The sequence below is a fragment of the Priapulus caudatus genome, unplaced genomic scaffold, assembly GCF_000485595.1.
Source record: "Priapulus caudatus unplaced genomic scaffold, Priapulus_caudatus-5.0.1 Scaffold249, whole genome shotgun sequence".
Taxonomy (NCBI): Eukaryota; Metazoa; Priapulida; class Priapulimorpha; order Priapulimorphida; family Priapulidae; genus Priapulus; species Priapulus caudatus.
The window spans coordinates 8,321-23,769 of NW_014577310.1; the positions used below are offsets into that span (position 1 = coordinate 8,321).

The 15,449-nt window shown below is 47.2% G+C and overlaps 1 protein-coding gene across 1 annotated transcript in view; it reads left to right on the plus strand.

Moving 5' to 3' along the window:
• The window catches only part of LOC106808018 (dual specificity protein phosphatase 10-like), a 49,656-nt gene continuing 34,207 nt past the window's right edge, over positions 1–15,449 (plus strand). Inside the window, 5 exon segments of the mRNA XM_014810564.1 lie at positions 1–664; positions 12,004–12,040; positions 12,162–12,203; positions 12,205–12,254; positions 12,257–12,356. Of these exon segments, the coding sequence (XP_014666050.1) occupies positions 1–664; positions 12,004–12,040; positions 12,162–12,203; positions 12,205–12,254; positions 12,257–12,356 (893 nt within the window).

Genomic DNA, 15,449 nt, shown 5'->3' on the forward strand with positions numbered 1-15,449 from the left:
ATGTCTGGATCCGTCGACGTGCTGCAGCGCTCCTGCTTCATCCTGGATACTCCACGCGACCACGACCACGACGCCGCCGCGCCGCTGGGCCTCGCCCGGCCGAGACCGCGATCGCTCTGCTGCGTGGCTTCACCCCCGAGCAAGCGTACGCGCGCCGCCGACGCCGCCGCCGCCGCCGCCGACTTTACCCCGTCGCCGACTTCAGGCGGATTCGGTTTCTGCCTCCCGCATCCGTTCCCGTACGACGCGGCCGCCGCGGCGAGGACGCGCAACAACGGCGGAGTCGCCGTCGCCGCGGGGCCGCTGCCGCTGCGGGCGATATCGCCCGAGGAGCTCGCGGCCCGCATGACGAAACTGAAGCCATTCCTGCTGCTCGACTGCCGTCCGTTTCTCGCGTACAACGCGCAGCACATCCACGGCGCGCTGAACGTGAACTGCGCCGACCGCTTCAACAAGCGGCGCCTGCAGCAGGGCAAGGTCGGCGTCGCCGACCTCGTGATGTCGCGCGAGGGACGCGAGGCGTTCCGGCGGCGCATGGCGTCACGCGAGGTCGTGCTGTACGACGACGCGACGGCCGACGCGTGCCACGTGACGCCGACGCACTGCCTCTACCCCGTCATCACGTACCTGCAGCGCGAGGGCAAGGTACCGACGCTGCTGAAAGGTGCGGCTTAGTTAATTAGTTAGTTAGTTAGTGAGTTAGTTAGTTAGTAAGTTACGTGCCTGCCTGTCTGCCTTCCTGTCTGCAGCGCGAGGGCAAGGTACCGACGCTGCTGAAAGGTGCGGCTTAGTTAATTAATTAGTTAGTTAGTTAGTTAGTAAGTTACGTGCCTGCCTGTCTGCCTTCCTGTCTGCAGCGCGAGGGCAAGGCACCGACGCTGCTGAAAGGTGCGGCTTAGTTAATTAATTAGTTAGTTAGTTAGTTAGTGGCGTTAATTACGTACCTGCCTGCCTGCAGCGTGAGGGCAAGGTACCGACGCTGCTGAAAGGTGCGGCTTAGTTAGTTAGTTAGTTAGAGGCGAGTTAGTTATGTACCTGCCTGCCTGCCTGCCTGCCTACCTACTTGCCTACATGCTCGCATGCTTGCCTGCGTGCCTGCCTTGCTACCAACCTGTCTGCCTGTCTGCCTGCCTGCCTGTCTGTCTGTCTGCCTGCCTACCTACCTTAATTCCTAGCTACTTACCTTGGTGCAGAATGACTCGTGATAAATACAGCCGGGGGGGGGGGGTAATCACACATATCTTAAAACGATTTATCTGTAACTTCTGACAACACCTATATCCGTGTGTTGCTGATGAGACATTCCTGAGTGAAACTGAGCTAGAATGTGCCGTAAGTAGGCTACAATGATACACCCCATCGAAAGGGTAGTGTGTTCCTCCTCTTGTGCTGGGTTAGCAGGGTTACGTTATTGTATCTAGCATTGTATCTTGTACATATATAGTCATCTTCAGTACTGAATCTGAGCAATACGATTCAGGGCCATTCCAGCATAATGAAAACTTTACTACCGTACGTTAGGTTGTTTTGGTTAGGGTTGAAACTTGTAAACTAATAAAAATACGTTGTGGAGGTTTCTGTAAGGGCTAGGTGAAGGGTGATGGTAATTGCTTAGGGTTAGGTGAAGGCTGAGGGCTTGATCCGAGTTAAGGATCATGGTATGAGGGGGGGTGCTCAGGGTTCAGTCTCATGAAGTAGACTGATGGTGTACTTTATCTAGCTATGGAATATAGTGACAAATTAAGGGATAGAAGCGTCAAGAATATAGCATAAGTGTTGGTAGCTGGATACAGGGGAATCCTCCCACAGTGTGTGAATGGCTTCGAAGGTTGGCGGTGGTGCTGGTGGTAGGGTTGGTTTAGGAAACACCTCTCCCACTTAGACTGAACCCCCGCTCAACAAAATTGTGAAAAAGAGAGTTATACTCGTTGAAGTTAGGGTATGAGTAATTTGGCCAGTTATTGAGCAATTAACTTGTGAAAATGCTTGGAAACCTCAAAGTAGGCAGCTCTTTGGATAAATAACCCTCCTGAAGACTTTTACTCGGTTGTAAACGGTTGCATATATGTTACATGTATAGTTGTGACTGCATTCGATGCATCCGTAAGTAAATCTGGTAGATTCGAACTAACGGACTACCGGTAATCTCGAACCTTTTATTACTCGTCTAGAGTATAATACGATACTAAGTCTATATATAATATATTAATTTCTCACATCATTACGTTATTACGATCGTTATAACTCGTATGCTCGTCCGTGTCGGTCGGTGTGGCTGTCGAAACTTTTAATCAACCCTCATATGGGTTGATTAATGCATACGTACTCATCGTTGTATAAGCTCGTTTCTCGTGAGAAAGTCATGGGCAGGGAAGCTTCCAGGGGAAGATAAAAGCCGTTTCATCTCGGTAGAGCGACTACCACCACCACCACCACGATCATCATCACCATCATCATCATCACCATCATCATCATCCGGCTATTACATTTCAGCGCATTTCCTCTATATAACGCGTCTGTTCTCTGATTTTCACGTAGCGATGATGCGCGCGCAGAGTCATTATTCAAGTTTCAATGCGTATAAAGTTGTTGTTGCTTGTAGTGTAGTTACAAGCAGTATAAACATTCGATTGTCTATATTATTTCGACATCAATAGCACGCAATAATTATAGTAGAAAACCCCGCGACAATTATATAAGCTTGAATAAAGCGTGAATTCTTGTGAAGAAAAAAAGAGAATACGTTCAACTCACGGACGGTTTGCATGGTGCTCGCCACGTCATACATATGTGTGTGCGTGCGTGCGTGTGTGCGTGTGACGTGTGTGCGCGTGTCACGTGTGTGTGCGCGTGCGTGCGTGCGTGCGTGCGTGCGTGCGTGTGTGTGTGTGTGTGTGTGTGTGTGTGTGCGGTGTGTGTGTGTGTCGCGCGTGTGTGTGTGTGTGTGTGTGCGCAGCGTGCGTGTGCGGCGTGTGGCGTGTGCGTGTGCGGCTCATTGGCCGTGCGTGCGCGCGGGTGCATATGTATATTGATATTATCAAGTATATATGGCAGGAGATATATGGTTATTCCCCTTGATTAGCTCGCACGGCGTTGGTTTGCGCGCGTGTTGAGTGTATGTATACACCTCCTGCGCCGACCACAGTGAGTCAGACACACACGCACACACACACACGTAGTAGTCGACATCGTGAATTAGCATTCAGGATCCCCGTGACGCACACGCACGCCGGTCGCGTTGTATGAAGGGATGGAAGGAGGGGGAGGTGTTATGTATAGCCAGCCAGGCAGCCAGCCAGCTCGGCACACACATGCTGCAAACTCATACCCCGCGCCTGCTTGATGTGGGTGATGATGACTCATGCACCCGCACCTGGCCGCACGCTTGCATTTATATACCCCCATATGTTTGCACATTTAATTTTTGGCGAAAAAGTTCGCTAACAAAAGACGGCGGAAAGTGGGCAGGCTGGTGCCCCATAACGATATACTGATCCGGCGGGGTGGGTGGGGTGTGGGGGCGGGTTGGGGGAGGGCGGTTATGACGGCCCGTGAGTGCAGAACTGATTGATTTATCGATGTGTACCAATAGTGATCAATGGTAATTAAATCACGCGGTGAGATAGCTCCTAATGCATCGATTTATACGTGTGAGTTGAGATGTGAGGGGGGGGGGAGCGGGGGGGGGGAGGACGGGACGGTCGAGCTCGTATGAAAGCCATGCAGCAGTGTATGCATGTTAGGGTGATCGTAATCTGAATTGTGATCGGTGTGAAATGTTGCACAGTTGCAACAAACGCGCCTTGAATCACGTTTCACGCCCTGAGGCCCGTTGTCAGAAGCAAAAATAGTCTTAACATTATTCGTTACAACTTTAACTCTTTCAGTTTCTCGCAGACTGAACCTCTCCCTATACAGTGCATATAAGAGAAACTCGTAACTCTACCACGTATCTCTAAACGGTCTATGAGAAAAAGTTAGAGTTTGTTGAAGACGTTTGTTGGTTTTGCTCCTGCATGTCGTCAATATATATATATACTATATATATATATATATATATGAATATATATAATATATATATATATATATATATATATATATGCGTGGATAATGCTCGGGAAGCATTACCGAGTACAATTGCATTTCGACCGCTCTCGTTTTGCCCTTTTTCCACATACTTGCCTGTAGCTATTCACGTACTATACCTACACAGTGTGTGCGCATACCTACAGCATCGGGGTCAGCTTTGCCTGCTCATACCTGCCTAAACGTTATGAACGCGTATTGTACACGTACACGGTTTGAACATATTCTCACAAAGTGTTGTGGCCCAGATTTGCAAATTGGCCGCTATTTGCAGGGTTCTACCTCTGTGGTTTGAGCGCTTGAGTTAACGAGTTTGCCAGGTAGTAGCAGGTGAGTCATACAGGTGCACGTAGAACTGGAATGTTAATAATAAAGGCCTCGTTCGAAAATACTATGAAGTTCTGCTGAACCGTTTCGTGCACACGCAGCTGCGTGCGTTCCCATACATGTATGATGTTTTCCGATCTGCGTCACAGTCATGTAATTAGGAGTGTATAATAAAGTTATAATAATCTATATTATACACTCCTGATGTAATATATAAATTCTAATATGGATCTATATTATACACGCCTGATGTAATATATCGAAGTGCGAAGATCGCATCGCAAATCACTAAAAGAATGAAAGAATGAATCGTGATGAAAGAACTCGATACAATAAAAAAATTAACGACAAAATCGAACACGATATTTTTTAATTTCCAAGCAATCGAGAAAATGAATATATAAGAATGCTAACACGGTCAAATGATTGTCGAGTCACCGCATTATTCTTGATTGTGCAGCAGTAGAAAGTACGAGAGCAGGTATAATCACACTGACGGGTTCTTGATAGTATCGAATTCAATGCTGTTATTTTTAATAAAAAAACGCCAAGTGTGTTTTCTATTGATACTCGCCCATTATGTCGCGTAGAGTATATAACACATCATGGTGGAGAATTGGAGAGGCTGTCAAACTGTGCAACTCGCAGCAAAGTCGTCGCTATCATGCGCAGCTGGTAAAATGAAATCAGCGACACTTTAGTTATATGCGATCGTGTGTAAGGGTTAATCGATAGCCGCGCGTGCGCGCACTCACTCACTCACTCACTCACTCACTCACTCACTCACTCACTCACTCACTCACTCACTCACTCACTCACTCACTCACTCACTCCCTCACTCACTCACTCACTCACTCACTCACTCACTCACTCACTCACTCACTCACTCACTCACTCACTCACTCACTCACTCACTCACTCACCCATTTACGCACTCACCCACTCACTCACTCACTCACTCACTCACTCACTCACTCACTCGCTCGGGCGTGTATGCGAACGTATTATCATATAGACTTCGGTAACAACGCGGTGTTCGAATGCGCATACATGATACAGGAAGTTGAAGGTCGTCGAAATTATCAAACCATTTCATTTGTAATCGGCTAACGACACTCAATTTAGCCAACCTCCGTGCACATCCCGAAACTTTTTTTGTAATCTTATTTTATATATTACTCGTGTGTTGAATTGCCTATTGTGCAAACGCAGCTTCGGCTGTTACATGTTTGCACCCTCGTGCAGCTTTCGCGCTAGTCGTTCACTTGTTTTACCTGTGTTTTCTCATTTTTCAATTTGCTGTGAATTATGATAATCGGTCATAGCACGGCCCGGTATCATTAGAACGTACGCACGCACGCATGCATGCACGCACGTACGCACGCACGCACACACGTACGCATGGACGCACGCACACATGTATACGCACGCACGCACGCACACACGTACGCATGGACGCACGCACACATGTATACGCACGCACGCACGCACGCGAACCTCGTTATTATTAGAACGCACTCACGCATGCACGCATGCACGCACGCATGCACGTACGCACGCATGCACGGGCGGACGTACACATGTATACGCATGCACGCCCACATGTATACGCATGCACGCACGCCCACATGTATACGCATGCACGCACGCCCATGTATACGCATGCACGCACGCCCACATGTATACGCACGCACGCACGCACGCGAACCTACTGTCATCGCCGTTATTATTGGAACGCACGCACGCATTCACGCACGCACGCACGCATGCACGTACGCACGCATGCACTCACGCATGCACGTACGCACGCATGCACGCACGCATGCACAGACGCATGCACGCACGCATGCACTCACGCACGCACAGACGTACGCACGCACACGAACCTACTATCATCGCCTCCCCAGACCACGAAGAAGGCGGATACTAGATATAGGCAGCATATTTAAATAGTTCGTTATCTCGAAGATGCACCGCTAAAACGCTGTCAGACAAGAACCACATAATCTTTCGTGTTTCGATGTCACCTGAGCGGGAGCGTCTGTTCACGTGGCTCGGCATGAGTCATATATGCATAATTATATGTCTATTGATATGTGTCTCTAGGTTGCCAGCAGCATGACCGCCACGTGAAGTATGTCACGTGATCGTTGTTCACGTGCTTCGTGTTGACAGAGTGCCTGCTTATATATATATATATATATATATATATATTATGTGAGAGAGTGTTCATGTTGACAGGTAGTGCATTTAAACTTAGATGATTTACGCTCATGTTTACTTGTACCGATAAACGTACCGAGGTTGCTTGTACCGATAACGTCTTTGCTTGTAGCAAGCATGCGCATGCGCAATGACAGTGCAGTTTACTGGAGAGTTAAAGAGAGTTCATGTTTACAGGTAGTGCATTTAATGCCTAGATGCTGCCTTACTATGCTTTACGCTCTTATCATGTTACCAAGAGTAGATAATAACACATCGTGTTATTATCTACTCTTGATATTACCTGCACTGTTACTGTTAGCGTCGTTGCCGCCAGCAAGCAAGCGCAGTGACAGTGCAGTTTACAGATTATGGAGTGTTCATCATGACAGATATAGGTGGTGAACAATAGTAGAGGGCGTCCATCGGCAGCAGGGCTGAATAAGCATCGAACAGAAATTAATTAAAAATACTCACACTGTTACTTCGCTTACACAACAATGAACATGCACTTTATTCATGTTAAATAACTACAGATTCATGCTCTATGCTCCGCTCGAAACTTTTGTCAGCTCTATGATGCGAATTTCTGCAAAGTTGTCTGAACACATTTCAAACACAAAAATGATCAACCGGTCGCTGTGGCTACGTCATCTGACGGAATGTCACGAATACACAAGACCAATTTTACTTCTAATGCGTTCTAGACGTCCACGAGGCATTTAACTTGCGTGCATAATGCAAATTATTGCAGTCTAGTGCCGAATTTCGGCGAAAAAATATGCCAAAAAAAGGCCTTTTCTAGAGACGAAATAGTGCAACCTATAGCGCGTAGTGCCTTGATTCTGCTTAGCAATGCTTTACGTGCGTGTTTACATGTATCGACTGCGCTCTTGTTTCCGCGAGGATGCGCAGGTGAATAAGCAAGTGTAGGGGTTAAACAGAGTTCAGGGGATGGAGGCGTGCGCGCTTTATTTCACGTTGACTATTAACCCGAGTTCACGTGATTTTATTGCCTTAGGATGTGTTGTACTGCTGATGCCGGTGCAACATCGTAGGAATCAACTCCCCCGGGGGCCTGGATACCTAGCTGCCAATCATTTCAGGTTTACAACAGTTGCTTTACTGTAGCATCGCATGTATTTTAACCCCAAGAAGTTAGAAGTTGGAAGTAGAAGTTAGAAGTTCGACACCACGAAAATTGTTATGGCGGAGTTAGCGCATAAAGCTTCGGCTAATTAATAGCGCCGTAATCACATAGAATAATCACGAAGGTTCGCACATGCGTGTACGTGTGACGTGTCTCATTTTGTATTTATACTGGATTAGTCTCTCTGGAGTCACGACACCGCAACTGTCACCCGTACAATAGCGCCATTCTCACTACAGTCTCCCACGCTAACTCCTATTAGACAACCATAGCTGATTTTATCAGCGAACGGTGATCAAAGAGTCAATTATACATGAAGGACAATCATCGTTCGATCCTGTGGGGAATTTTAGCAATACGGATTAATGATAAACATCGACATGGCCCGTAGCACCTACCCCTGATATCATATTACGATTCATAATCAGTAATGCATATATTACTGGTACGCGCGAAGATCCGCTCCTCAGATATGATATCTTTAGTAACTGAATGCATTACTCTCTGGCGCAGAGACGTGTATCATATGACACACATCCTAGCGGCGTCATAGATCAAGATAAATCAATGTGTGTCCGGTTGCCTTGGTAACAGAAGACGCCGATGACGTTGTAGCTGTGTAATTTTCCCGTGTCCGGCTTCGCACTCATGTTTCTCAGCAGTATTTGCTTACTTTCTAGCGGAACTAGCTAGCTGTACGGTTATAGGAAGTTTATCTCATGCGCTATAGTCAGCCTATTATACGGCACGCCAGGCCACTTTGCTGACCACTGCATGGGGGTGATCTACTGAGGACTACTGACGGTGGTCACTGCCAGAGGGTTTTAAGTTCTTAGTGATTCTTTTACGTTCCCATTTTGGAGACGGACCCCCCCCCCCCGTTTTTTGGTCTTCATCCGAACCGTGAGGGATTCACAACTCGTTACGGCAGGCAGAATCTTACATAAAACTTACAGGTTAATACAGACAGGCAGAATCATATCTACAGGGTGTTTGTAACTGCAAAGCTAACATTAGGTTCAATCCATCGAAATTAGACTAGTTAGACTATATGTCACTCACTATATTTCTATGGTTCAAACTCATCAATCGTGCGCGGATGCAGTCAAGGCACTGCGTTGCGAAATACAAAGGTATTTGTCTCCCAAAAAGTCCAGAAATCTTTCGAACGCAGTTAGTTCATTGCTCACCAATTTTTACCGCTGCTAAGAGTTGTCTGATTCATTCATCTTCTCGTGTTACGATCTGTCCTTGAACTTGTGACTCTGAGTGAATGAAATCGCGATGCCAGGTCTAATCATTTCCTCAAACCCTATAGGTCTATAATTCCGATCCTGCTCTCAAACCCGATTCACTGTACCCTCGTTGAATCGTTGGTGTAATGATCTTGAATATCGTGTAGATTGTGAAAAGGTTCGTGTTACAGTGCACCATCAGCTGTGACTGACACTACACTTTAAATGTAATTATTCTCTTTGCTCTTAACTATGTAAGCGCGTGTTTACTCCCGACGACATTTAATCAACGTCTTTATATATTATTTTAAGATTACACATTCGAACGGAAAATAAATTGAATGGCATTCAAGTCATTTTCTTGACAATGTAAACACAGAGCGTAGACGGTAGCCTATTATAACTTTACGTTTTACTCCCCCCCCCCCCCATTTAACCTTTTGTGAACATTCGGTAAGACAGTTGAGGTTTTTGTAAGAGCTGAGGAGAGTCTTGTGTTCTCGTATTTTGCCCGCCCGTGTGTGCTGACTATGCGGTGTGTCAAGCATTTTACTAGTCGCTCGGAATTGTTAATCCCCCTAAAATCCCATTGTACGATTGCATAAAGGACGTGCATTCGTCGCCTCTTACATGCGGATTCTATTCTTGTGTACATCACGAGACTGTATTTACCAATCTTCTATGCCTGCGCGTGCCTATGCGTGTCTTTGTGCGCGCGCGTGTGTGTGCATCTACGTGAGTGCGTGCTTATAGTAAGTAGGTGGCTGGTAACCATGGCAATGAGTGTTATCCTTTTGCTATTGGAAAGCAGGCGCCCCTTGTCAGAAACATCATGAGTGATTATGACATCGTAATGACATAACGTTTTGAAGTGAAGTGTCGTGCAAATATTACGTCATTTTAGACGAACAATTAGACATATAGTCGCAATTTTATTAATACTGACAATTATTTAACAATTACGTTTCTGGCAAACGGATGCGCCCAGGTAAATATGAATTCTGTCGGCGACATCGCCACACGTACGTATACAAGAGGGTAGCCTAACCCTAACCCATCTTGTCTGAGGGACAAAGCCACGTTGTGATGTGTTCCGGGAAGGTGACCGTCATTGACCATGTAAATGGTAATTAAACCAGGGGTGAATAATGACAAAGGATATGATATGGATTATTTTATTTAATGTAAAATGTTAAATGAATGAGATCAAGAGCTAATAATACATAGATAGAAAAATCATACATGTATTATTAGATCTCGATAAGATATTTGTCATTAATAACCCCTGATGTAATATATCTACATATCTCTTGGGAGGGCGACTGCCCCCTTAACCCCCCTTCCCCCGCTGCAAGCTACGGTACCTACTAGTACTAGTGCGTGTGAATCAGGGATTAAGCGTAAGAACCCGCAGCTAGTGTCCTCCAGCTAGATTAATCGCCACTAATAACCATTGTTATTGCATAATGATGCCGTGAGAGAGAGAGCGAGAGAGAGAGAGAGAGAGTCATTATGTGCGCGCGCTGGCAGCGCCGCCACCGAACGCTCGCAGAAGTCTGTATTATTAGCAGCAACGGTAATTCGGCTTCTCCGTTCTCGGAGTCCTGTCACCAGTGACTGACGCGTATTAGGCGTAGACGGGCCCCCGATTGTTTTATCACCAGCGTTTGCGACCGAAGCACGACCGGCTGTTGCCAGTCTAACCAGTGACTGACACGTATTAGGGTGTAGACGGACACCGATTGTTTTATTACTGTGTTCGCGACGGAAGCACGGACGTTTGTCGGCCGTCTACGTGGCGAACAGCATGCATAAACATGAGTCATTGTTCCACGAGCGTCCATGCGATAATGACATCATCCCGCGTTTCCTCTCCGCTTCTCTTTTTTCATCTTCAGCGGTAATGACGTTTTTTTTACGGTTTTATGCGAAATGCGGTTGAAAGGGGGTCGGGCGTTTGTGCGCCGGCGCGACTTCCCTTCTCGTGTTTTTATTGGTTTTCATGAAGGAGGGAGGAGGAGAATGAGGAGGAGGAGGAGGGAGGAATTCGGTAATTGCCAGTGGTAGAGGGGAAGTCGAGGGGTGTGAATTTATGATGCGTGCGTGCATGTTCATTGAGCAGCGCGCGCTCTCGCTCGCTTCTGGATGCACTTAATTTGTAACAGAATGCAATCATTAGCATTGTGTTTAAGCGTCACTAAATTCGCGTAAACTCCGCCTACACGACGCACGTCGACGACCTGTCACGACAATTCGACGCGTGACACTGTGACGGCTACATTTCTATTGCCGCACGGTTGGCGGGATGAGTGGGTGGCCGCATTATTTGGTTTAGAAACGTCTATGGCTTTAGATTAAACCGCGTTATTTGAACAACGCTACTGGAATGCGCGAATTCCGTGGAAAAAAATTCCCATTCGTTATTATATGCATGCATTTTATCACTTCCCGCGCAGCACCACAACCACCACCATTGTGATCTACCATAACGCAGTACCAAGCTATGCGATCACTGAAATCCAATTTTTGGGCAATTCAATATATATATATATATATATATATATATCTTCAGAGAGCTGATACTTATAAATATTATGTAATGATACATGATGATGATGATGATGATGATGTTGGTGACGATGACGACGACGACGACGACGATGATGATGATGATGATAATAATAGTAATCATAATAATAATAAGAATTAATAAAACACTTTTGGCATTTATTTGTGTTTAACGCTATTTATACACCCCCCCGCCCCTATCGTCGCACGTTCTACCACCTCTCGTCTCCTCTCCTCCCGTCAGGTGGCCTTAGGTGTTCTGTGCACCCCAGCACGGCGAGCTGAGCGAGAACGCTGTCAAGTCGATGATGATGACGAGATGATGAATAATAATAATAATAATAATATATAATAATAATAATAAAAAAAAAAAATCATGATAATATTAATATTAATGAATAATTGCGCATACATTGTTATTTGTATTTGACACAGGCGCCTTCAGGTTTCCACCACCAGCACGGCGAGCTGTGCGAGAACGGATCTCAAGTCGAGCGTCATCATCTCACCCGCGCTACAGCCGCCGCCCATCAACACCACAAGTCATACACATGATCACCTGCGATGCCGACATCGAGAACCACCCGCGCCAGCGAGCTTCTCCCGCATCTTATCCTTGGCAACGAACGCGACGCGCCACCTGGAGCGGCTGCGGACGCTGCGCGTGTCGCACGTGCTCAACGTGACGCACACGTGCCGTTCCACCACGAGCAGCGCGCATCGCCTACCGCCGCCCTGCCGGCGTCCAACAGCACCGAGCAGAAACTGCGTCAGTACTTCGACGAGGCGTTGCAGCTTCATAGGTGAGTGAGTGAGTGAGGTCAACGATTTTGTACCGCACACCACGCGCAACGCGCGTGCACGAAACACACACGAACACGCACGCACGTGGACAGCGACTGGCACACGAACACGCCACAGGAGACATGCACAAATGTTATATACAGTTTATTTATTTATTTATATATATATAATTTTTATAGTAATATATTATACTATACAATATATATATATATATATAATATATTAGATATAATTGAAACAAGTCCAGTAAAGACTGGGCAGACCAACAACACACACACATGCGTCGGCGCCAAAATAACAGAGAATAACACTTAAATAGGTCACAAAATACCCGCCGATAGCGATTGTAACTAACTACATACCATGTAATACATAACAACTACATACATACATTACTACATACATAACATACTACATACATAAGCATACTACATACATAACATTGTGTACCGCAGAACATTAACAACTAAACTGGCAAATATGCGTTCTATCACGAATTCGTTAATATCGTCATTCTCTGAAATCTCGAGAAAACATTCTGGGCATCTCCCGCTCTCGCACTCGACGGACGCGAAGCTCTTATACATCCGTTAGAGAGCACTCGTCTATCGCAACCCCGCTCCGTGATTACACTCTAATAACGTATGCTGCCCGATTGGAATCCGTTTACTCTTGAGCTCTATTTCTCATTTGCTACAGGCCTGAACTCTAGAGTTCACCACACGCGCACCCTTATCACCCTTACTCCTCCTCATACTCCTCTCTCCTTCTCCCTCCTCGCGCCTCACCCTCACCCTCCTCTCCTCCTCCTCCTTCTCTCCTCCTCCTCCCCCCTCCTCCTCCCCCTCTCCTCCCCTCCTCCTCATCCTCCTCCTCCTCCTCTTTCTCCCCTCCTCTACTCCTCATCCTCCTCTCTACCTCCTCTCTCTCCTCCATCCTCACTCCTCCTCCTCCTCCTCCTCCTCCCCTCCACCACCCGCTCCCCTCCTCACCCTCACCGCGCGCAGTTTTGTTTGTAACCCATTAGGGTAAACAAACGATCTCGGCAGTAAATCTATACGAACGTACGCGTTTAAATAGCGAGTTTCCGACGCTCTCCGCTCGCGCTCCCACCATCGTGTATCATTTTCGGAGTCGTGCAGGAAATCACGCAGAGAACGCGGGTGCATTAGTGACAGCGACAGTGACAGCGGCGGCGACAGTGGCAGCGACAGCGACAGCGACAGCGACAGCGGCAGCGGCAGCGACAGCGGCAGCGACAGCGACAGCGGCAGCGGTGGCGTCGGCGAAGACTACCGCGTTATCGCAAATGAATCATGGCACGGAGCAGCAGCTTCGCTTTTCATTAGCAAAAGCCACGCAGCAGATTGAGGAATTCTCTAATCTCGGCTATTAATAATCGTAATGCCGCGGGCGGGATCCGATTTGCCTCGATGATCCGTCGCCCTGCCTCTCTGTACTACGTGTATACGTGTAGTCGTTTTGCAGTCACGCTTTTTGGCTATCAACGCGGGTCGGGATGCTGGCTGGCTGGTCAGTGTCTCTGGTGACGCATTTGCGATGACGTGGCATGTCACGTGAGGGGTCGGTAACCACTCACGGAAGCTCTTGGTAATTCATCGTTAAATAACGACTGCATAATTTAAAAATTCGCTCGGGGGGTTTGGAATGCAAATTAATAGTAAACGTAATAGCCCTGCCCATCACAGATTTCAATACTTGCTTGAAAAAATATATCAATAAAAAAATAAATAAAATAAAAGAACCTATAATATCAGGAGTGTCATGATATAAATCTTTGATATAGATATCTATAAATAGATATAACGTATATTATGACACTCCAGATATTACTTATATACTTATATACTATAGTACTTTCCTAAAATTACTAAAATATAAAGCTGTTCTGTATGTACTAGATATAAAGCTGTAAGGTTGTTTAGTATCAACTACCCCGAAATAAACGAACGATTCCTTGTAGAGCAAGTACAATATGTGTGGCAAATGCTGCCACTCTGATATCTTAGCTGCCTCTAAAGGCCTCTAGTTAAATCTGTTGAAGCAGAAGAGGTCGTCACAATTCGTCAGCTGGCGCTCAGCGCACGCTTGACATTGAACAATATTTCGTCGTCGATCAGCAGGTATTACTACACTGCCACCCACCGCGACCACCACCTCCGCCCCTATATTCACTCCCACCCACCGCGACCACCACCTCCGCCCCTATATTCACAGTCAATTCATTCTGATAAGTAGCCTCGTTCGTGAAATTGCGTCGGGGACGATTAACTACACGTAACGGGGGCAGGTGGTCTAATGGGTAGCAAATGGGAACCCCCCAGTCGATGTAATTGTAGAGGAAAGATGATGAGGTCATCAGAGTAAAGACCGCTCTGTCGTGCGTTTCCCTTGCGCGCCGGAGAAAACCTGTCTATTCAGCTCTGCCTGCGCTCGACTAATTATCATTTCCCCACTACTAGAACGGACGTGATCTCACCCACGTCCGCTTTTCTCTATGGACAGCTTCTCGGTATTGCAGCCGAAGACGCGTTCACCGTCCTTGCCGGGAATTTCTCGAGAGATCGGAGCGGGGCGCGAGCGGAAGAGAGAGGCGTGGTGGTTGTAGGAAACGCGCCCGCGTGCGTCTTGGCTTTAGTGCTTTATGAGCCGAAGCTTCGTGGATCAGTGTTTACGAGTTCAGGCCCAATTGCCGCGCACTTGAAGGAAGCCGTAAAATTAGTGTAGCCGCTTATACGAATTTGGCGAAATGCGCAGAGCGGCGTGTGACTGCCATGAGCTGCTGCATGTGGCGCGACATACGCGCGCACGCACGCGCACGCGCACATGCACGCACACACGAGCGAATGCTCGCACGCGCACACACGCACGCGCAAACGCGGACACACGCGCACACCTGCACGCGAGCACGCACGCACGCACGTATATTCACTAATTTCGGCGTCGGCTAAAGTCGTTATGGCAACCTGGCCGCGCGATGATCTCTCTCTCTCTCTCTCTCTCTCTCTCTCTCTCTCTCTCTCTCTCTCTCTCTCTCTCTCTCTCTCTCTCTCTCT